The 25376-nt window shown below is 37.0% G+C and overlaps 1 protein-coding gene and 1 pseudogene across 1 annotated transcript; both read right to left on the reverse strand.

Moving 5' to 3' along the window:
• On the reverse strand, window positions 350-11291 carry LOC109819953. Its single transcript, XM_020385968.1, has 3 exons — window positions 9226-11291; window positions 958-1048; window positions 350-797 (listed from the first exon to the last, which is right to left on the reverse strand). The coding sequence occupies exons 1-3, from the start codon at window positions 11050-11052 to the stop codon at window positions 604-606; spliced, it is 2112 nt and encodes a 703-aa protein (XP_020241557.1). The 5' UTR covers window positions 11053-11291; the 3' UTR covers window positions 350-603.
• On the reverse strand, window positions 12155-15935 carry LOC109819961 (annotated as a pseudogene).

Raw genomic sequence — 25376 nt, forward strand, 5'->3', positions numbered from 1 at the left:
CATGAGAATTTTGTCAATAGTATGCTTTATGTTCGAGATACATTTTCTTTGGAGGATGTCTAATCAATTTTACATTCAAAAAAATTAAGGCAAAAAGCGTCTATTGTAGAAGGTGAGATCAAGCTGATGGCTTATTCATCTGTGATCATCCTGAAAAGGATGGTGGCGGGGGAGGAAAATCTAGACATGTCTAGGGAATGGTGAAATAATGAAAAGGGTTAGTGAAATAATGGGAGGAGTTGGTGAAATAGTATAGAGTTTGGTGGGTCAAACACATGATTCAAAGTCACATTTAACAACAAAGTTGATGATTTGTTGACTTGGGAGATATTTTTTTCCAAAATTGATGAGTTGGGAAGTAATTTGCAAATACCTGTGATTTAAGCTGTATATACACAAAAAAAGCCTTACATTTATTATCTCTTCCTCTCTATAATATTATACATGTAAGGGACTGCGTCAGGAACCCTGATTAGCATGTGTAGAATAAACACTTGGGGTCTATACACTCTAAAAACTGTCGCCCCTTAAGCCCTCAGCCTTCATACATAAGCTTTAAACTGCTTATTTCTGGATTTTAACTGGACCCATAGAGGTCTATATCTACCACTTGTCATCATAGCTGAGCTCTGAGACACATGAAACCAGAGCTTCTCTTACCTGAAGATTATCTGAATCCACGGAGAGCACATCTTCAAAAAGACTCTTAGCCTGATGCAGAAGTTTCACTTTCTCTCTGTTGTTCCGTGGACGGAGGTAAGATCGCTGCTGCAGCACTGTGCCCCATCGGTATAGAGCTGCAAGTAGGAAATTCATGTTCAACTTTCGAGTCAATAAGATCATGTGACGCTAAATACCAAATATATGCATGCACAGAATAAAGGACAAGAATATTACGAGGTGACATTGTTTTTTACTCTACAGTTTACTTGGACATAATAGATTGTCTAGTCATACCATCTGTTGCATAAAGGTCACTTCTGGACATCATAGCATCAAATTTATCAATTGCCGCCAAATATATCTTGTCAGCATCAGGAGCAGCTTCCTGCAAATGGAAGTTAATGAGAAGTTGCATAATTGAAGTTAAGAACTATCAAAGAAACATGTACATAAGCCATGAATAATATCGAATCTACAAATCTTTGTATGATGGGTGTTTACTTCCCTTTCCAACTTAATCTTGGAGTCAGAATTGAATCTAACATTTTCTCATGTCTGAACAACTAATGTAAGCAAATGGCAGTTTTATGATATAGAAGGCTATTTAACCTTTAATATTCATGATTACATGCACTGTTTCATATTGATTTCATAATTAATCAAAAAAGAATAAGAGGTTTGACTGCGTAAAAGTAATAGGATACACCCATCATAGAATTTAAGATTCAGATTTTATATTATCATATCATAGAACTGGATTACAATTAAGATACAATCGGATATACTAAAACTACATAAGAATCGAAGGGCTGCTTCATATTTCATATTGCCCAAGGGAAAATCATGTCATCATTCACTTTTTTATCATCTCTGAAATATAGAGAATCACCTTATTAGCATAACTTACAAGGTCAACTTCTCAATACTAATATTCGCAAGTTTATATTTCTGGTTCCTCCATGCTCGAAGGCTACCCAACTACCATCTTCAGCTTAGTCTCACATAATATTGGAAGTAAACTCCAATTGCATACCACAAACTTCTGAATGTAGTCATGAATGACACTGCTCCTTTACTCTGTTAACTTGCCATACATGTATACACATAATTATGGACATTTGGACTGCTCACAATTGTTTTTCACTAAGCAGATGAAAAAGTGGATCATGTAGCAGATTGCTCATAAAGTGTCCTGCTCATAAAGTGTCCTAGATATAGTCAGTCTCTCTCTCATACACATAATTATGGACATTTGGGCTGATCACAATTGTTTTTCACTAAGCAGATGAAAAAGTGGATCATGTAGCAGATTGCTGATAAAGTGTCCTGCTCATAAAGTGTCCTAGATATAGTCAGTCTCTCTCTCATAAAGTGTCCTAGATATAGTCAGTCTCTCTCTCATAAAGTGTCCTAGATATAGTCTCTCTCTCTCTCTCTCTCTCTCTCTCTTGTTGGCCTTCTTGTTTTGATGATGTTTAACAAACAATTTACCACTAATGTTGTTTGTCTAGTATTTGTGTTTTCCTATGTATTGTAGACAAACAACGTCGTTGGAGGTTGGATGGATTGCGCCATAACGACGATATCAAATGGAGGTTGGCGGAATTGTGGAGTGAAGCAACATGCAATTCATAGTTAAAGATCAAGTTCAAGCTTCATCCGCATGTGTACCAAGTTGAGCTACAATGAAGATCAAGATCAAGCTTGGGTAATCTAGTTTAGATTTTATATTATGTGTGTGAAGTACCTTTAGCTCAATATCATATACACACGTATTTGGTTTCTATGTATATATATAGTTATATATATACATGCATGGTTTTGGGTTTTCATGTTTTGAACACTTTTGCAAAATAATGAGATTTCACAATTGGGAAATGCAAATTGGAAAATTCTTTTTGTAACATGTTCAAAATATCATTTGCAAACATTTCTCAAAGTTTCATCAAGTTTGGAATTGATTTGTTATGTTTAAAGGAATTTACAAATTCACGTTTTCGTTCGTGCACATGTTCGTGCATGTTTTACAAAACTGATGAGTTTTCTCAAATGGGAAGTGATATTTGAAAAATTCTTTCTCTGACATGTTTACCTACATGTTTAGAAACTTCCCTCAAAATTTTACTATTTTTTAAGTTGATTTACTGTGCCTACTTGATTTTACAAAATCGTGTATCTCAGCAGATTTTCAGAAACTGTATTTTTGTGTTCAAACATTTATTTCTCTCAACTGGGAAATGATTTTTTAGAAATATTTTCTCTAACATGTTATTCCACATGTCTAGAACCTTTTCACAAAATTTCATATTTTTTGAAGCTGTTTTACTATTTTTAATTGATTTTATAAAACTGATACGCATTGCTACAGTACCCACGGTCGACCGGTACGGTCGACCGCCAAACTCTCTGGACGTTACTCAGCTTTGCATATGGCTGGACGTCTCCTGCGATTCTGACCTTGTTTCCGGTCGACCGCGATTTTCATCGGTCGACCGCTGGAGTCCCAACGGCTATTTTTAGAGCCGTTGCATGTGGTTTTTTGGTTTTTTTGTAAGGGGTTTTGGTCTGAGGTTTTGAAAGCTATAAAAACCCTCTTTGATCTCAGTTTTCAGTCATCTAAGAAATGTTTTAAAAGAAAAGAAAAGTTTAAGCAAGGGTTTAGGGTTTTACAGTTTGGTTGAGTTTGGGTTTCTGTTTACAAAGGAGGAAGTTTTCACTGCAGATTGAGGGATTCATTCTCAATCCCATTCATCCTCTTCTTGTGTTCTTAGAGAAGTTTTCTAACTCTTTTATCTAGCAATTTCTTTATTGATTTTCATATTCTATTATTACTAGTTTGATATTTGAGTTAGATTTTATTTTACTCATTGTTACACACACCCACATTGAGCTTATAGTATTTACATACATAGTATAGTTGGGTGGTGAGAGATTGTAACTTTGAGTTGTGCTTTCATTGTGTTCTCATCCATAGTAGAGAACAATCACTTATTGTATTTGTGCTTTATTGTGAAATCACTTTGTAAACACTTGTACACTGAGTGAGAAGTGTGTGGTGAGAGTCGGGGATCGTCCCAAGAGGAGTGGCGTCGGTTGACGAGCCTAGGGAGAGGTTGTAACCGAGCACTTGAGGGAGACACGGCTAGGTCCAACACTTAGTGGGTGTAGAGTGTGATTGCAAGAGTGTGAGTTGTAGAGTTTTCGGTTAGCTAGAAAACCGAGTGTATAGAAGAAGTTCCGGCTTCCAAACCGGATTGTGTTAGTGGATTTCTCCCCGGGAGTGGGGAGCGGAGACGTAGGACGGAAGGTCCGAACTCCGTGATCATATTGCTTGTTTGAGTGTGCTTTGGCGTTCATTCATATTTATGTTCATATCTTATATCGCCATTGTCATTAGCTCATTATCTATATCATCCACTATCTTGTTTACATTGTTTACCCTTGTGTTCATATATCCTTGCATATATACATCGCTATCTCTTTGCTAGGATATATCATATTGTATATTGCTTATTCTTGCTTATAACTCTTGTATATCTATCTTGCAAGAATACAACTTGTTAATTAATTTTAATTGGCATTTAATCGGATTAGATTAGCATAAGACCCTAATCACCCCCCCTCTAGGGTCTAACAATTGGTATCAGAGCTTGGTGCTCTTTGATTTAAGGTCTAATCGCCTTGAGTTAAAGATCCAAGTTATCTCTTTGTGCTAATCTTGTTTTGATTATATTTGTATCTTGCTTGCATATTTTTACAAATTATGTATATTATGGATATGCATGGTTTAGGCTATGATTCTAGTATTGCTCCTAAATTCAATGTTTTTCCTTATGCTCAATGGTGTTTTAGATTCAAAATATTTGTTCAATCTAAAAATATCGATTTATGGGAAGTCATTGATTGTGCTTATATTGTGCCCACTTTGGAGAAATCCAAGTGGAGCAAACATGATAAAAGGATGTTTACAATGAACAAGATTTTATTAGAATATTTGCTAAATGCTTTGTTAGAATATTTGCTAAATGCTTTTAATTCATCTATGTCTAACAAGTTTGTTCATTTTGATAGTGCTTATACCTTATGAAAATTTATTGAAGCACATCAAGGGGACTTGGAGGCGATCCGACAAGCTTTGGAGGATCCGGCTTCAAGTTCATATGGAGCATCATGCACACGGCCACTAGGCGATAGCCCTAGTGAGGTTTGCAAGTTTGAAACCACTAATGATTTATCTAGTGATGAAGATTTTAATGATTTAAAAAGCAAGCATGATGTTTTAAAATCCGATCATGAGAAGCTAGTGTCCAAATTTGATGTCATTGAAAATGAAAATACTATGCTTAAAGAAAACAATGACTTATTAAATTTGGAAAATGGAAATTTGATCTCATCTATTGCTAGCCTATCTCATGCTAAGATTGATGCCATGTTAGAAGTAGAGAACATAAAGAATGATACAGCTTCTTTTATAAATAACTATTTATGTTCTACTTCTAAAAATGTATATGTGCCTAAAAATAAAGATTTAAATCTTATGAAAAATAGTATTTCATCTTTAGATTTAACTTTGAAAATATGCATTAATAATCATAAGAGGCTTATGGACATGTGTGCCAAGACTAAGTCAAAATCATCCACTCATTATGCACACATGTATAGCAAAACTTATAAGTGTTCTATTTGCGGCCGTCAAGGTCATTTAGCTAAGTTTTGTTATGATGCACACAAACATAAGAATTCTAATGTTCCTTGTGCATCTCATGTAGCTTCTTCATCTTGTACACTTACACATTCACATGCTCATTCTCACAAAGTTCATTATAAGCATGCTAGTGTGTTCAAGTGTGATCATTGTGGTCGTTTTGGTCATTTGACCAAATATTGTTTTGATTTGAAAAGAAAATCTTATTTGACAAATGCTTCCAATAGACCACATGTTTGTAAATGTGGTGTTTGTGGTAGGTTTGGACATCTTGCAAAATTTTGTTTTGATATACAAAAAGCTTCTAAATTACAATATGTTCCAAATAGACCATTGTTTAAGAATGTTTCTCATTTGTAAAATAATTTTAAAAGAAAATCCTTATTTGCAAATGATTTCCGTGCACGAGCTAATGGTCCACAAAAATAAATGGATCTCTTTCATTGCACAAATTACAATCGGAAGGGTCATTTGAATGAATATTGTTTTGACCATGTTAGTGCACCATATGTGCCTAAGAGGGTTCATAACCCTAGGGCTTTGAGCTTTAATGGTAGGGGTCATGTCCCTAAATCTTTTGGTACCAAGAGTTCTTGGGTACCAAAACAAATTTGATTTTCAAACTAAGAATTTTAATGTTTTTATCCTTCTTTATCTTGGTTTTGAATTTTTAATTGATCAAATCCTTTGTCTTCATGATTTTATACTTCTAAAAGATTTTTTATCCATAGTTCATGATTCTAGTACGTTTTGTAATCTTATTTTTGAACTATGAAAATCTTATTTTGATTTGTTCTTTTGAATTCATTATATAGCACAAATAGATAATTCAAATTTCAAATATGCTTTATAATGTATTCTTTATACGGTTTGATCAAGTTTTTCAAAGAAAGTTTTCTTTGTTGATCAAACATTGCTTTTGGACTTAAAATTTGATTTATGATTTCATTTGAGTAATTTGTTTTCTTTTGAAAACTTTTTACATGATTCTCATGTATTCTTTCATAAATCTATTTTATACATAATGTTTATGTTCTTTGATATGAGACATTTGTTTTAAATGATACATTTATATGTGTTCTCATTATCTCTTGAATGTAAGTGATTGTTAGCATATCTTTTATGCTTACTCACATATGTTTGCCATGATCTTCATTTCATACATTCATGAGGCATTTTGATAGGGGGAGCAATCCCTATATCCTTCTATGTGTTATACTCACCCATGCATATTGGTAGGGGGAGCTTTCGCTCTCTTATTCTTTTTGTCCCCTTTTTGATGTTGTCAAAGGGGGAGAAATTGTGAGTATATTCCTTCTTGTTTATATGCATGTGAATTATAAATTATACATTCATTTCCATCATGCATATATTCCTTTTTGTAAATTGTTTGTCATCATCAAAAAGGGGGAGATTGTTGGCCTTCTTGTTTTGATGATGTTTAACAAACAATTTACCACTAATGTTGTTTGTCTAGTATTTGTGTTTTCCTATGTATTATAGACAAACAACGTAGTTGGAGGATGGATGGAATAGAGCTTCAACGATCATATCCAAAGGAGGTTGGCGGAATGTCGGTGAAGCCTTGCTATTCAAAGTTCAAGATCCAAGTTCAAGCTTCATCCGCGAGATTACCAAGTAGAGCTTATTGAAGACCAATCAAGCTTGGGTAATTTAGTTTAGGATTTATATTATGTGTGTTATATACTCTAAGCTCAATTATCTATACACACACATTTATTGGTTTCTTCGTATATATATAGTTATATATATATATACATAAGTTTTGTACTTATGAAGTGTTGCACAGTTATGTATTTTTGACCAGTTTACAAAATAAATTATTTCTCTCAAATGGGAAGTGATATTTAAGAAATTCCTTCTCTAACATGTTCATATACACGTTTAGAAGCTTCCCTAAAAATTTTATAATTTTTGGAGTTAATTTACTGTGTCAAATTGATTTTAGAAAATCGGGTGTTTCAGCAGTTTTTAGAATCTGAAATATCTGTATTCAAATATTTATTTCTCACAAATGAGAAGTGATATTTCAGAAATTATTTTTGTAAAATGTTTATTTACATGTTTAGAAACATCCCTCAAAATTTCATAATGTTTAGAGTTGATTTACTATTTTTAACTGATTTTACAAATCCAGATACGCATAATTTTCAGCATCTGCCAAAAACTGTATATGTCATAAGTCGACTCTAAGTCGACTTATCAGAGAGCCGTTGCACAGTAACGGCTAGTTTTCTGTTTTGTTTGTTTTTGGGTTTTTGGTCATTTCCTTGGGGTTTTGGCTGATGTCTTGGGTTGTTATAAATACCTCATTGCATTTACCTCTCCCTCTCTAACAAGAGAATGGTTTAAAAGATTTTAACAAGGGTTTAAACTTGTTTAGTGTTTGTTTAAGTTTGTTTTAAGAAGCTTTTAAGCATTTGAGTGTTTCGGTTTTGTGATTCAATTCTACAAGAGCTTGAGGAGATCATCTATTGGTGTTTGGGCATTCAACTATTCTCCCTCCAACTCTTGATATATTGAGAAGTTTTCTAAACTCTATTTCTAGCTTTTTTATATATTTGATTATCATTGTTATTAAGCTAGAACTACATTGAGTTTAGTTTTGATTTATATCTCTTTGTTCACACACAACCTATTGAGCTTATTGTATTTACATTCATAGTATAATTTGGGGTTGTGGGTTTGTGACTAAGAGTTGTGCTTAATTGAGTTCTCACCTTGTTTTGAGAACAATCATTTGTCATATTTGTGCTTATTGTGAGAATCACTTTGTAATACACTTGTACACCGAGTGAGGAGTGTGTGGTGAGAGTCGGGGATCGTCCCAAGAGGAGTGGCGTCGGTTGACGTGCCTAGGGAGAGGTTGTAACCGAGCACTTGAGGGAGACACGGCTAGGTCCAACACTTAGTGGGTGTAGAGTGTGATTACAAGAGTGTGAGTTGTAGAGTTTTCGGTTAGCTAGAAAACCGAGTGTGTAGAAGAAGTTCCGGCTTCCAAACCGGATTGTGTTAGTGGATTTCTCCCCGGGAGTGGGGAGCGGAGACGTAGGACGGAAGGTCCGAACTCCGTGATCATATTGCTTGTTTGAGTGTGCTTTGGCGTTCATTCATATTTATGTTCATATCTTATATCGCCATTGTGCATTGCTCATTTCTATATCATCCACTATATTGTTTAGATTGTTTACCCTTGTATTAGTTTTATATCCTTGCATATACATTGCCTATATCTCTTGTTAGGATATATCTTGTTGTTCACATTGCTTATCCTAGCTCACATATCTTGTTGTATTTCATATTGCTAGGATAACTTGTTAATTAATTTTAATTGGCATTTAATTGGATTAGATTAGCATAAGACCCTAATCACCCCCCTCTAGGGTCTAACATCTCTCTCTCTCTCTCTCTCTCTCTCTCTCTCTGACTGAAAAAGATGTAAGGCATATTTCCAATCAATTTTTTTAAGGCTGTAGCATAAGAGTAGGTAAAGCTCAAGATATAAGGATATAAACAACTAGATCAAGCATAAAAGAACAATGAGAAAATTTGACTTAATGGTAATGGAAAAGTGGCATGGTGGCATCATCTTAAAATAATAACAAAAGAAATAATATTTTGTGTCCAAATTAGTTAAAATATATTAATTAGGTAACAACTCTAAGAACTAATGCATGGGTTCATGTTATGGGAACAGTAAGGATATTCTAAAATATGTATACAGAAGTACGAATGGCCAATTCATTCACTTAAACATGATTTTTGTAGGCTTGCCTACTGGCTACAAGTGTGGAAAGTAATCATAATTTGCAATTTTGAACAATATAAATACTTACGGGTCCAATATCTGCAACCAATTGAGCACGGAAGGAGAGAGCAAGACCCCAATTATAAAGTGCTCTGACATCATTCCCATCAATTGACAAGGCGGTTCTATACTTCCGTCCCGCTTCAACAAGAAGCACTTCACATTCTTCACACACTTCAACAAGGGTTGTTTCAACATCCTCTCTACTTAACTCACAAGTGTTCAACTTCTTAGACTCTACAGAGCGACCTTTTCCTTTCAGTGAGGCATCATTTCTTAATAGGAGAGTTCTCAATTCCTTACTAATCTTCAATTTAAGCTCTCCATGAAGAAGATAAGTATTTCCCAACTGACCCACTGCAAGCAAACTCATTGGCCTTATAGCTTCAGCAGCAGAAAGCAATTTTGCAGACTTATAAAGAATGGACTCTGTTGTCTCCTCAGTAGTTTGATGCCTCAAACATTCTCTTGCTTTCTTTAGAAGGTTTGTGGCCTCTTCCATATATCGACTGAATTCTTCATCAGCTGAGATTTTGGAAGTTGATGGTGTCTTGCCTTCCTCACTACCATGTACTGGTTGTTGAGTGGCTTCAACAGATTGGTCTTCGGATTTGAGTATTGGTTCTTTGGTCAGGCTTCTAGTTCTATGCCGATTGGAAGGATTATGAGTTCTATCCGATAACTCAAATGTTTCATCTAACGAAGATGTCTCGGACTCTTTAGTAAAGAAATCCATGCTTTCTGTTGTTCTCTGGTCAATACCTAAATTAGTATAGTGACCAATGTCCCTCTGCATTAACCGGCGTTCATAGTTATGTTTAAACACTCTTCTCCTGAAATTTTGTTGCTCTGAAGTAAACCTAGAGCTTCTATTCATATTATTAAGCTCTTCCTCGTATGAGAGCATATCATTAGCATACCCACTATCTTTAGAACGATAAAATGTTCTACCATGCGTTGATTCTTCAATATTTTGGACAGGATCATCAAGTCTCACTACGGTCTTAATACCCCTACCCTTATCTTTCTCCTCTGCCTTCGGTTTACTTGGTTTCTTGTTAAACATTAATTCCGACCCTTCAATCCAAGCATTCTCTTGATTTTCAGTCTCACTGCCGGAAGCTACTGAATTTAACTGTTCAGTTGCGTTTCCCTTAGAATTATCCTTCACTTTTGGTGTCTCTTGAAACAATGCACCAATATACTGAATAAAATCGAGTTCCTTTCTTTTCTTACTAGATTTCGTATTTATTTTCTTCGTCCTTCCAAATTGAAACGAATCAAAATCCCAATGCCCATTTAGAATCTCACCAACAATCGAACCCCCCACATTCTTCTTCATACACTCGATCACCTCGAGATAACCCTCAACTTTGCTTCTATCTAAAAAATCAAAACTCAGCTCGGTACCTTTCTCCAGTTCACTCATCAAACCATCAAGAAAACTCTCCAAGTCCCTGACTTTCTCATCAGCAACCCTAAACCTAGCCGATCCCGCCAAAAACCCACCAACGAAAACCAAAACTGAAACCGGAACAACAAGCATCGAAGAGAAGCGAACCTTGGAGACCGCTAATGCCGAGAAGAACCCTAGAGAGAAAGTGAAGGCGAGCTTAGAGTCAACGGGCCCCAAAGAGATCAACCAGTCGGTTGAGCTTCTGGAACCATCCAGAAGCTCGAGATCGTCCCACCCGTTGTAATTGGAAGCGTTAACTGAGCAGGAAATTGAGGCGGGTTTTGGCTTTGGGATGGGGTTAGGGTTAGGGTTAGGGCTAGGGCTTTTGAGGGCGAATGACGACGATTTGATGGAGAGAGGGGGGAGAGGGAGGAGGTAGCGGGATGCTAGGATCTCCATGGAGGGAGGTCTTTTTGGAGATTTGGAGGTAAGAGTTTGCCGTTGAACGGGGGATCGTTTGCTGAGGCTGAAGAGATGAGATTCGGACTTTTTCCAGACAAGTGGGTCTATGATCCGGTAACCCCAATAGGGTGAGCAAATGGTCGGTTGGTCGTATCCACTTTTGTCAAAACTAGCTGGATTGCACGTCCAATGCGCGTGGTAAATTTTTTATTTTTTGTAAAAAATTTATATTCTTTTTATAATTTTTTTTATAAAATTATGGAATGTAAGTAATGGATAAAACATATAGACATAATCTAAACATTTAACATTTGAACATTTAAATTACATTTATTGATTGATTGGGCGATAATTCACTGGTTGCATCTATAATTATCGTGAATACATCAAGTTTATTACTCATTGCAATATTTATTACATAATAATTGTTAACATGAATTGGCTGATAGATTATCATGTATATTTAACACCAAGATAATTTAAAATTTAAGTTATTATATAGGATCTTGACCCTTTTTAAGTAATCAGTTTTTTTACTGCACGTTTGTCAACATTAAGAACTAAAATGTTATTGACATAGGAGTAAATTATGGCTACATAAAATATAGAATACCCAATTAAAACAAATGACAAAATATCTTCTCATCTCATTGCACTTTTAGTGTAAAATTTGCATTAATATATCATTTGATAATATATTGCAAAGTTAATTGCAGAATAGACTTCCTTCTTGCTATTGCAATATAATGTCAATCTCATATTTGAAATTACTATATATGAACTAAATTGGAACTTTTCTATGGATTGTATTGAACATTTCCAGCAAGGCAAAAAACAAGGGAAAAAATTGTCCAATGCAAATTATGGAAGCATATTTTTTCACAATCATCCAACATATGCAAACAATATATCCTATCAGACAAATAAATTTTTCTCTCATTCTTATCCATTTGCATCAGATGCACCAGCTTCTCAACACCTTCTGTAGTTATTAGCGACCCTTTTTTTGCTATTTTTACAATCTCAGATTTTCCCATATTGTTTAGTCTAGATTCACCATCCTCCAGCTTAATAGGACCTTCTCGCTTAATAGGTCAAAAGCATATTAAAAATAAATTGTATTGTTGAACAAATAGAATTACAATAATTTGTAAATTTAACAATATATGAAACTTGCAGCAAATCAACTTGACTATAAGAAAACAATTTCAGACGGTGAATACTTATCACAACTCTTAACAATGATATTTCTAATTAACTGAATTCTATAACTTTAAACCGTGTGAACTTATAGGAGCTACATTTGTTTATCTTTTATTCTTGTTTTTTTGAAAGCTCATTGGCTTACATCACAGAAACTTTCACAAACAGAGTACATGGATAGATTGTGGATGGAAATATGACCAAACTCTTTCCTTACAAATTATCTGGGTGCATGAATTGCTTGTTGGTGCGCATTTTAGACTGTTTTCTACTGGTCAAGAAAAACATTTTCATTTATCAAACAATGCAGTATTTTTGTTATTTGAGACTCATAATTCTTTATTACTCTTCATCAATCTGCAGAAACTCTATAAAAAAAACTCTCAAGCCTTCTGTATACCTCACTAACTTACAGGGCCTTTGCAGATGCAACAACATTCTCCACTGTCAATCCAAACTCCCTGTAAATTTTCCCGGCAGGGGGCACTTGCCCCAAATCTATCAATCCCAATAGCTTTGCCCTCCTTCCCTACATATTTCTCCCATCCCATCGTCGATACCGCTTCGATACTAACCCTGGCTTCCACGTTTTCGGGAAGCACGCTCAATTTATATTCTTCAGTTTGCTCCTCAAACAACTCCCAGGAAACAAATGAAACAACTCGAACTGCTTTTCCCTCTTTCCTCAGTTCATCAGAAGCCTTCGCAGCAATCTCAAGCTCAGAACCGGTTGCCATCAGAATAAGATCAGGCTTGTTGTCAGAAGAGTTATCTGAGATTACGTATCCTCCCTTTTCTACTCCTTCGATTGAAGTTCCAGAGAGCTGAGGGAGTTTCTGACGAGAGAGAGCAAGGACCGATGGCCTTTTTCTGTTAAGAAGCGCGACTTTATAAGCCCCAGCAGTCTCAGTGCCATCAGCTGGCCTGAGCATCAAAATGTTAGGCATTGCACGGAAGCTGAAGAGGTGCTCGACGGGATGGTGGGTGGGCCCATCTTCACCGAGCCCGATGGAATAATGGGTCATCACGTAAACGACTCCAGCTTCGCTCAGGGCTGAGATTCTCATCGCGGCCCTCATGTAGTCTGTGAAGACGAAGAAGGTGGCACAGTAGGGGATGAGGCCAGGGCTGTGGAGGGCGATACCGTTGCAGATGGCGCCCATGCTGTGCTCTCTGACACCAAAGCGAAGGTTCCTCTCTTCAGGCGTGTCCTTCTGGAAGTTTCCGAAGGTTTTGAGCAGTGTCATATTAGATGATGCAAGGTCGGCACTGCCTCCAAGGAATCCAGGGATGACTTTTTCGAGCGCGTTAAGGCACTGTTGTGATAGATTTCGGTTAGCATCAGCTGGGCTTTTGGCTGTGTAGGTCTTACCATAGGCAGCTAAAAAAATTGTGTCATTAAATTGGTCTTTTAATTCTTAGCCAAACGAAACACTAAACAACGTTTCTCATAAAATGTTGGTTCAACTTTCCTTAGTCAAATGGTTCTCCATTTTGTTCATCACTTTCCGACGCAATACTTACAAAATTTCTATTAGTGATAATTCTTAGCCAAACGAAACACTAAACAACGTTTCTCATAAAATGTTTTGATAGTTGATAAGTTCTAAAGAACACATCTTGAGCTGACTATACAATTGGAAAATGACAAAAACGTAGATCACAATCACAACATCAAAAAGCCAAAACATGAAGTAGTGACATATGCAAACCAAGCAGATAAATCACATTCTTAAAAATTGAGATAGATTTAGAATCCAATTATAACCTTAAATATCCAGTCAAAAAGGGTATTTCTGGGGCAATATGAAACTTCTGGTAGTTACATTATATGTCAGAGCTTATTATGGCCTATATAACTCCCTTTATGTTTTAAAATATTTATTATTGAACTGTTCTTTCAGACTACTCGTTCCAATTTCCACGCACATTCTTAGTAGCACTTCATAAGGTTGAGAGGTTACTTATAATCCTAACATGAAAAACATTAACTGATGTTGCTTTTAAAAGTGGAATTTGCAAATTCACAGTACTTGCATTTGTCAACTCTTAAACATCTCAAGATGCATAAATCATGTCCTGTCACCTCTTTGATTAGAATAGCTGGCTAATCACAGTTTGTGAGTCTCCCTATTTTAAAATAATTTGGTGAACCAAAGCTTCAATCCATACTCCCAAAATTAAGTAAATACAATGCACTGCTCCTGCACCTGACAAACTCTATGTTTTAGTTAATTTGAAATCTCATACTATTGTTACGCAAAATACCATCATTTCCGGCACTTTCCATCTATTCAAAATATGTCTAGCCGTCATCCTTTACATCCATCTTCTTGCTTGTACTTCAACACTGATTCACTCTCTAATTATGATCAAATTAAATATGATGCATGGTGCCTATGAATGAATATGTATTCAAAATATGTCTAGCCGTCATCATTTACATCCATCTTCTTGCTTGTACTTCATCGTTGATTCACTCTTTAATTATGTTCAAATTAGATAAGATGCATGGTGCCTATGAATGAATTACAGGAAGGACCCCAGAGGAAGCAACCTGAATGGGGAATGCAAGCTCTCCCCACTTGGGGTTGTCAAATGCATCGGCAAGCCTCATTGTCATTGCTCCCTTCTGCAGCATCATCAGGATTCTCGACTAACTTGGTTATAGCCACAACTTATTCACCTCATCTTCAGCTTCCTCCACCGTCTCTATCTAATGCCGCACATCGTCACCTCCGGTTCTCTCCATACTCTCATTCATTATTTTTAGTATCTAAATTTTTTTAATATCCACTATATGCTTATAATACAAACATTCCAAAGTAAATGAAAATGTCATTGAAATCACTATAAATAATTAGATCACAACATAGAGATTCAAAGCATAGAGCGAAGGAAGAATATAAACCTTGGCGGTCTACTAACTGCAGATTGTCTAGCCGACGAAGTAATCAGCTGCAGCTGCAAATCCAAATCCTTGTCAAGCGTCAGGCACCTTGACAGAAACTTCATGTAAGTCTCACAATATCAGGGCATCAGCTTACCATAAGAAAGGCATAAGAAATGGAATTGCTATAATGTAGTGATTTGCATAATTGAATCAACTGTCACAAGCAACATGTTCTTCTGTTATTTTGAGTAGCACATCTGCTTACTCTAAGACCACACTAAACAAACAGTAAGCTTGCAAAATAGCACTTCCACAAATAGCAAAAGTTTCAAAATGAGTAAAATAAGTAGGTGAAGGCGGAGAATTAGGGCAAAATTAGAACAAAATGAGAGGACTTAAGAACTTAAAGGGGTAGGGTGAATTGAGCAGAACTAAAAAAAATCCCCAACAGTAACCCCATTCCACATAACCTTCTAACTTTCAATATTATTTTCAGAAACACCCCAAAACTTCTGACATTATTATCCCTTGTCACACCGTTAGGGGTGTATATTGAAATTATGAGGGGATCAAATAAGCTCAAGAAGCTCAGAACGTACAGTTCCAATCAAAATCACATGTGAGAGCCTAAACACCCATAATTAACATTCCACAATAAGGTTTTTGGGTACAAAGAATTATGTGGCTTGACATGCATGTCCACAAAAATGAAAAAAAAAAGGACTCACAGCCTCAGAGACACATAATAGAGAAAAGGATGGTGAAAACTAAAGGTACGCATGATTCTTTTGTGACTTTAATAAGTTGGTTGTCCTCTGGAGTTCCCTCAGACACTTCAATAAAGATATCCGAAGTATATATTGAGGATGTTTCGTCTCTAATATTGAAGTGTATGGGGGAACTCTGGCGGGCAATCAACATTTTCCTCATAGGTTTGGAATTACTTGATGAATACTACAAACATGTTGCTTATCCCCGGGAGTTCCCTCAAACACTTCGTTATATAACTCGATCTCTCTGATACCAGGGAGGTAGTATTCTACTGAATTGTTTGGGGGAACTCTGGATGGTAATCAAACACAGATGGGGATGTAAATATGCATGCGTGCAGTCGGATGAAAGAAGTTTGTTATAGGTCCATAGCTGCATTTATACGTGTTTCTTTCTTCTTCTTTGCATAAAACAGTATATTTCGCAATGCTTTCATTAAAAAAGAATCTAGAACATTAAGATAATAAAGGACCAGATAATAAGCTATTATAGGATGACCTCTAGAAGAAAGAAATTGAGATTTTTATATTCAGTCTTATTTTTTAAAAAAATATTTTAAAAGCATGCTCCATGTATGTAGTATAAGATGTAATTGAATCAACTGTCACAAGCAACATGTTCTTCTGTTATTTTTAGTAGCACATCTACTTACTCTAAGACCACACTAAACAAACCGGAAGCTTGCAAAATAGCACTTCCACAAATAGCAGAAGTTTCAAAATGAGTAAAATAAGTAGGTGAAGGCGGAGAATTAGGGCTAAATTAGAACAAAATGAGAGGACTTAAGAACTTAAAGGGGATAGGGTGAATTGAGCAGAACTAACACTTAGATCTAGGGTTTTGTATAGAGGATTGAAGAAGAAGAAGAAATACCTTCCTAAATGCCCAAATTCTGAAAATTGTGGAGATGAATGCGTAGGCGTCACATTGATGATTAGGGCATAAATACTCATCTTTGCAAATTGATGACTGGAAGATCCTGGGACGTAGTGAATGCTAATCGATGGACTCTTTGGCTTCGGCGGAGAGGAAGACGACTGGAAGATCGGCTTCGATCGTGGGACGGAGAGAAGATGGACTCTTTGGCTTCGGCGGAGAGGAAGACGACTGGAAGATCGGCTTCGATCGTGGGACGGAGAGAAGGCTAACCGATGGACTCTTCGGCTTCGGCGTAGAGGAAGGTGACTGGAAGATCGTGGAACGGCGAGAAGGCTAACCGAAGGTCTCTTCGGCGGAGAGAAAGGTATAACGGACAAGGGGATTTTCCGATGCAGATGACGAAATTGCTATATGGCTTACAAGGGAGAAATAGGGTATATTTAAAAGGGTTGAAGGTTAATTTGGGAAGGAGAAAGTTTTTCAAAAACTTGCTCTTTTAAAGGTAGAATAGATTTGACCAACGGAACCGAAACCGAACTATTTCATGTCGGTTCGGTGTAGTTCGGTTCGGTTTGTCGGTTCAAGTGTGTAGCTGCTGTCATAATTGTTACAAATTACCAAATAAAAAAACCCAAATTGCCCAAACACAAGCCTACTCGTCCAAATTGCCCCCAGTTACAAATTAATCAGGCCAAATAAAAAAATAAACAAAAAAACGTACAAGAAGAAAGTCATTAAGAAAGAAAGGGACGGCCGAACGGGAAAAAACCCTAGTTTGAGGGAAGAAATCAGCAATTATACGTAATAGAACTTCAAAATGGTCTCAATTTCAACGTGAATACTTAACTCATGTCAGAAAAAATCGTCTTTTTATTCTAAATATCAGCAAAATATTTTTTTAAGTGAACAAAAAAAGAACCCTCTCAAAAGCTTCAAAATCATCCAAATGTCCTCAACTAACCAGTTAATTTAAAGAACGTCATTTTGTAATTTGTAATTTGTAATTTGTAATTTGTAATTTAAAGAACGTCATTTTGTAATTTGTAGGAAATAGAACAAAACCCTAGAGAAAGGGTGAGAGAGAGGCTTACAGTCCCTCCGCGGCCGCCGAGAAGAATGTTATTGAAGAGGTGGCCGTCCCTCATGGCTCCCCGCCCACTCTTCGATTTCAAGAAGAAGAAGAAGAAGAATGAGTGGGAGATCTCTAAAGATTTTGCCTTTGGCTCTCGTAAGTTTTTGAGTAACTTGCTCTCACTCCTTCTCTCGATTTGGTGGTCGGTTCGGGTTGAAAAATTTTCAACCCGAACCGAACTGACTTAGAACTAAAACCGAACCAAACCGTTGATTTTCGGTTGGTTCGGACGGTTTTTCAGTTTGGACCGAATTGTGCACACCCCTAAGCCCCACAGACTCTTCTTAGGATGCCTAAATCAACTACTGTTATTAACTAAAGGAGAACAATGTAATTGATAAAATGAACAGTAGTCAGCCGTATGTTTTATAAAATGAATAATAACCTCTTCTACAACCGATTTTCCTTCTCCTCTACACCCACATCCAAAAATAACCACCTGCCCACGTTTTCTTCACATGCCCACGCTTTCCTTCTCCTCTACACCCACTTCCAAAAAAAAGTTATTTTTCCTTCTCCTATACACCCACAACCAACCTGTATGTTGTTTTTCCTTCTCCTCTACAACAAAATTATTCTTCTGAAATTGTTTCCGAGAAAGAGAATGATGTGAAGGTAAGATTACTCATCTCTTTAATTTCATTTATTTATTTCATTTATTTCGTTTATAGGTGTTAGCTTATAAACTTTATTTGCGTTTTGGGAGTTTCAATTAACTTAGATGTCAATTAACTCAATAAAAACCTCTCCCCCCCTCATGGCCACTGCCGATTCCGCCGACACCCTCGCTGAAGCCCAATCTCTGCCGATCCCAACATTACAGTGGCCACATTCAAAGTCAGCGGCAGCCCTAAGCTCGCGTGCAAAACATCCCCATTTAAAATCTATAGAATTTCCCAAAAACCATGCCAAAATTAGCAGTTACCAAAAAATCCCCATAATCATAGAGCTATCTCCAAAAAATCCCAAAAATTCTGCCGGCTAATTTTCAAGATACAGATCTATTTCCAGAATCACGGGTAATTTCTTCAATTATAAGGGTTTAATCTTGCTTAATTACTTCAATAATTTTTATTTTTCAACCTTGCTAACTTTTTTAGGGGGCAAAATGTCGACCGAGGTTGAAGTTCATCGTTCTCAAAGGTTCTATTTTACAAAATTCATTCTTCAACTACAAAATGCAAGTAAGACTTCTGCATGTCAGTATTCTTTCTATTTTCATCATTTCTAACGTTTTTTCAATTTTTCAGCAAAGCCACCAACACGACTTGGAATTCCCAATTCTTCTATGTTTTATTTATAGGAGGCATTCCTCACTTGCAAAACTCAAACAATTTTTAAGGTAAATTTTTTTAATTATCGAGAATATTTTTTCCTTTTCGATTTCAGGTTTATTAGATCAAAAATTTTTAAAATGTTTTGGTTCAGAAAGAATTGGAGAAAAAAGTTGAGGAGTAGCAGGTTTTGGAGGCTACTGAGTTGAAGGTAAATTTCATGTTTTTTGAGTCCTTTTGTAAGAAAAATGGGCGGTCAAAATAATTGTAGCCCAACATTCATTTCATTAAGAATTGAAATGAAGTACATCTATACTAAGTGGATATAAAAGGAATGCATTTAAAAAAAAGAAAAGGAACAAAAAACAAAGTTTCAACCATAATAAATCAGACTTGATGCTCCATTGTAGCCATTGCAGCCGCCTTTGTTTGCTTCTTATCCTTCTTTCTTACATTCTCTATCCATAAAATCAATGAAAGTATTAATTTCCGGAAGAATCTGTAGAGAGAATTTAAAATTAAAATTAAAGATCCTCCCTAGAAAATAGTTTTAACAACATTGCCCTCTTTCTCCATGCAGTCTGAGGTTGCAGAATACTCATTTGAGTCCATATTTGTCACCTTTAGGAGTAACGTGGGGAACATATGTAAAATTACATCATTTTTTGCGGCACTTTGCATATATAAACTGCATTTTTTCTTCTTAATACTTATGCATGTGAATATCTAAAAGTTTCAGTAAGAGCAAAACCTAGATGCAAGAGTAGATTGTTTGCGGAAAAAGTTGCTGTATTCATTGCTGCATTCATTACAACTTCGATCGTTACAATGAAATAAAAAGATAGCCTTTTTATAAGACCGGTACACAATGAAAACAAAAGAAATACAACTCTTTTCAAACAAACGCAAGATCTGTTTGTCATTTCTTGCTTGCGTGGGTCTTTTACCTGTGACGGGGATGTTGATATCCGTGGACCACCGGGGCACTCAGATCTGGTCCGAGAAAATCGGGCAGAGTTTCGTCTATCCGCGGGGGGATTTTAGAAACTCTGAACCTCGTCGATCTGCGTGAGATCTAGAGGTTTACAGCTCCTATCTCGGATAATCGAGATATTCGCTCTACTTAGTATCACCGCTAAGGGGGCAATACTAAGGAAAAGAAAAGGGGGAATGAAGAAGAAAGCTCCTTTGCTGCAGAAGGCTCGCTCACTCCTCGATCCGGCAGGGCTTCGCCGCTCTCTTAGAAAACCCCGACTCCTTCCTCCGGCAGGGCTTCGCCGCTCCTCTCTGGAATTTCAGATCTCAAAGGCTAAAGCTCTAGATCTGAAATTTCTCTCCCAAAACCAAGGCCAAGAGAATGGAGGCCCTAGGGGCCTATTTATAGGAAAACAAAGGGGGGGTAGGGGCTGGTTGAGGACACCCCCTAGGGGGGTGTCTCGGCTCCAAAACCGAGACACCCCTTGGGGTGTCTCGGCCATGGCCGAGACACCCCCCATGGGGTGTCTCGGCCAAGGCCGAGACACCCCCTTGGGGGTGTCTCGGCCAAGGCCGAGACACCTGGGGTGTCTTGGCTGAACAGTTTATACTCTTGTACTCTTTGGAGTATTGAGGAACAGTTTATACTCTTGTACTCTTTGGAGTATTGAGGAACAGTTTATACTCTTGTACTCTTTGGAGTATTGAGGAACAGTTTATACTCTTGTACTCTTTGGAGTATTGAGGAACAGTTTATACTCTTGTACTCTTTGGAGTATTGAGGAACAGTTTATACTCTTGTACTCTTTGGAGTATTGAGGAACAGTTTATACTCTTGTACTCTTTGGAGTATTGAGGAACAGTTTATACTCTTGTACTCTTTGGAGTATTGAGGAACAGTTTATACTCTTGTACTCTTTGGAGTATTGAGGAACAGTTTATACTCTTGTACTCTTTGGAGTATTGAGGAACAGTTTATACTCTTGTACTCTTTGGAGTATTGAGGAACAGTTTATACTCTTGTACTCTTTGGAGTATTGAGGAACAGTTTATACTCTTGTACTCTTTGGAGTATTGAGGAACAGTTTATACTCTTGTACTCTTTGGAGTATTGAGGAACAGTTTATACTCTTGTACTCTTTGGAGTATTGAGGAACAGTTTATACTCTTGTACTCTTTGGAGTATTGAGGAACAGTTTATACTCTTGTACTCTTTGGAGTATTGAGGAACAGTTTATACTCTTGTACTCTTTGGAGTATTGAGGAACAGTTTATACTCTTGTACTCTTTGGAGTATTGAGGAACAGTTTATACTCTTGTACTCTTTGGAGTATTGAGGAACAGTTTATACTCTTGTACTCTTTGGAGTATTGAGGAACAGTTTATACTCTTGTACTCTTTGGAGTATTGAGGAACAGTTTATACTCTTGTACTCTTTGGAGTATTGAGGAACAGTTTATACTCTTGTACTCTTTGGAGTATTGAGGAACAGTTTATACTCTTGTACTCTTTGGAGTATTGAGGAACAGTTTATACTCTTGTACTCTTTGGAGTATTGAGGAACAGTTTATACTCTTGTACTCTTTGGAGTATTGAGGAACAGTTTATACTCTTGTACTCTTTGGAGTATTGAGGAACAGTTTATACTCTTGTACTCTTTGGAGTATTGAGGAACAGTTTATACTCTTGTACTCTTTGGAGTATTGAGGAACAGTTTATACTCTTGTACTCTTTGGAGTATTGAGGAACAGTTTATACTCTTGTACTCTTTGGAGTATTGAGGAACAGTTTATACTCTTGTACTCTTTGGAGTATTGAGGAACAGTTTATACTCTTGTACTCTTTGGAGTATTGAGGAACAGTTTATACTCTTGTACTCTTTGGAGTATTGAGGAACAGTTTATACTCTTGTACTCTTTGGAGTATTGAGGAACAGTTTATACTCTTGTACTCTTTGGAGTATTGAGGAACAGTTTATACTCTTGTACTCTTTGGAGTATTGAGGAACAGTTTATACTCTTGTACTCTTTGGAGTATTGAGGAACAGTTTATACTCTTGTACTCTTTGGAGTATTGAGGAACAGTTTATACTCTTGTACTCTTTGGAGTATTGAGGAACAGTTTATACTCTTGTACTCTTTGGAGTATTGAGGAACAGTTTATACTCTTGTACTCTTTGGAGTATTGAGGAACAGTTTATACTCTTGTACTCTTTGGAGTATTGAGGAACAGTTTATACTCTTGTACTCTTTGGAGTATTGAGGAACAGTTTATACTCTTGTACTCTTTGGAGTATTGAGGAACAGTTTATACTCTTGTACTCTTTGGAGTATTGAGGAACAGTTTATACTCTTGTACTCTTTGGAGTATTGAGGAACAGTTTATACTCTTGTACTCTTTGGAGTATTGAGGAACAGTTTATACTCTTGTACTCTTTGGAGTATTGAGGAACAGTTTATACTCTTGTACTCTTTGGAGTATTGAGGAACAGTTTATACTCTTGTACTCTTTGGAGTATTGAGGAACAGTTTATACTCTTGTACTCTTTGGAGTATTGAGGAACAGTTTATACTCTTGTACTCTTTGGAGTATTGAGGAACAGTTTATACTCTTGTACTCTTTGGAGTATTGAGGAACAGTTTATACTCTTGTACTCTTTGGAGTATTGAGGAACAGTTTATACTCTTGTACTCTTTGGAGTATTGAGGAACAGTTTATACTCTTGTACTCTTTGGAGTATTGAGGAACAGTTTATACTCTTGTACTCTTTGGAGTATTGAGGAACAGTTTATACTCTTGTACTCTTTGGAGTATTGAGGAACAGTTTATACTCTTGTACTCTTTGGAGTATTGAGGAACAGTTTATACTCTTGTACTCTTTGGAGTATTGAGGAACAGTTTATACTCTTGTACTCTTTGGAGTATTGAGGAACAGTTTATACTCTTGTACTCTTTGGAGTATTGAGGAACAGTTTATACTCTTGTACTCTTTGGAGTATTGAGGAACAGTTTATACTCTTGTACTCTTTGGAGTATTGAGGAACAGTTTATACTCTTGTACTCTTTGGAGTATTGAGGAACAGTTTATACTCTTGTACTCTTTGGAGTATTGAGGAACAGTTTATACTCTTGTACTCTTTGGAGTATTGAGGAACAGTTTATACTCTTGTACTCTTTGGAGTATTGAGGAACAGTTTATACTCTTGTACTCTTTGGAGTATTGAGGAACAGTTTATACTCTTGTACTCTTTGGAGTATTGAGGAACAGTTTATACTCTTGTACTCTTTGGAGTATTGAGGAACAGTTTATACTCTTGTACTCTTTGGAGTATTGAGGAACAGTTTATACTCTTGTACTCTTTGGAGTATTGAGGAACAGTTTATACTCTTGTACTCTTTGGAGTATTGAGGAACAGTTTATACTCTTGTACTCTTTGGAGTATTGAGGAACAGTTTATACTCTTGTACTCTTTGGAGTATTGAGGAACAGTTTATACTCTTGTACTCTTTGGAGTATTGAGGAACAGTTTATACTCTTGTACTCTTTGGAGTATTGAGGAACAGTTTATACTCTTGTACTCTTTGGAGTATTGAGGAACAGTTTATACTCTTGTACTCTTTGGAGTATTGAGGAACAGTTTATACTCTTGTACTCTTTGGAGTATTGAGGAACAGTTTATACTCTTGTACTCTTTGGAGTATTGAGGAACAGTTTATACTCTTGTACTCTTTGGAGTATTGAGGAACAGTTTATACTCTTGTACTCTTTGGAGTATTGAGGAACAGTTTATACTCTTGTACTCTTTGGAGTATTGAGGAACAGTTTATACTCTTGTACTCTTTGGAGTATTGAGGAACAGTTTATACTCTTGTACTCTTTGGAGTATTGAGGAACAGTTTATACTCTTGTACTCTTTGGAGTATTGAGGAACAGTTTATACTCTTGTACTCTTTGGAGTATTGAGGAACAGTTTATACTCTTGTACTCTTTGGAGTATTGAGGAACAGTTTATACTCTTGTACTCTTTGGAGTATTGAGGAACAGTTTATACTCTTGTACTCTTTGGAGTATTGAGGAACAGTTTATACTCTTGTACTCTTTGGAGTATTGAGGAACAGTTTATACTCTTGTACTCTTTGGAGTATTGAGGAACAGTTTATACTCTTGTACTCTTTGGAGTATTGCCGTTTTCAATCGGCTTACCCTAGCGTTATAACGCCGGCTTCAACCAAGGTCTGGATGTTATTCTTGAGAGCAAAGCATTCCTTGGTGGGGTGGAGGATCCTTCTGTGGTACTCGCAGTACGTTGGATCCGCAGAATCGCCATCTTCCTCTTGATGCGTGATGGGCGGGAGTTTGATTTTGTTGTTTTCGAGAAGGGTCTCGAAAATAGCTGGAACGTCTTCGTCTTTGAACGAGTACTCGTTTTGGAGCTCCTCGTCTGAATTCTCCTGTTGTTCCCAGGACTGCTGTTGTGACGTTTGATCATCGTCAATAACCGTTGCAGGTACGTCCTCTTCATCATGAGGTACGAGATCCGAATCCAGAGGGTTAACCATCGGTTGGTTTCTCTCGACCTTCCGCCTTCTGATGAAGCGTTCAGCCTGTTCTCCTCGAGCCTTCAACTCTTTCCAGGTATTGAGCGGCTCTATTCCCATCACGTCCAAGATGTCAATGGACAAGTTGTTCTGACAAGTCTGCAAGAGGAATTCCTCCGTGACGGGGTCCCTGCAGTTCATTGCCTGATTGCGGAAGCGTTTGATGAAGGCATCCACCGACTCTCCGCCTTTTTGTTTCTCGTCGAAGAGTGTCCTGATCGACACCTCGGTGTCATCATCGAAGAAATGGGCGAGAAACATGCCTTCCAAGTCCTCCCAGCTGTTGATGCTTCCGGGCTTGAGACGGCGGTACCAATCGAAGGCAGGCCCGCGAAGGGTGCCAACGAATGACCGAACCATCAAGGGTCCGTTGCCAGAGATCACCCCCAAGTGGGACTTGAAGTAGATCAGATGTTGAGTGGGCGAGCCCTTTCCGTTGAACGGCGTGAAGTTGATCAGGTTGAACTTCGCCGGATACGGGATCGAATCCCACTTTCTCGGGTAAGGACACGGAATGCCGGTCCTCTTCACCTCTCGAGTAGACATCAGGGCTTCGATTTTTCTTTCGAGCTCCTTCATCTTTTCGGCCTGATCT

This window comes from Asparagus officinalis, chromosome 1, assembly GCF_001876935.1.
Source record: "Asparagus officinalis chromosome 1, Aspof.V1, whole genome shotgun sequence".
Classification (NCBI taxonomy): domain Eukaryota; kingdom Viridiplantae; phylum Streptophyta; class Magnoliopsida; order Asparagales; family Asparagaceae; genus Asparagus; species Asparagus officinalis.

Coding starts and splice junctions, on each gene's coding strand:
- LOC109819953 (XM_020385968.1), bottom strand. CDS start 11,052: ATGGAGATCCTAGCATCCCGCTACCTCCTCCCTCTCCCCCCTCTCTCC. Junction 1,049..9,225: donor TGGTTGCAGATATTGGACCC/GTAAGTATTTAT, acceptor TTCCATTTGCAG/GAAGCTGCTCCTGATGCTGA. Junction 798..957: donor TGACCTTTATGCAACAGATG/GTATGACTAGAC, acceptor TCCTACTTGCAG/CTCTATACCGATGGGGCACA.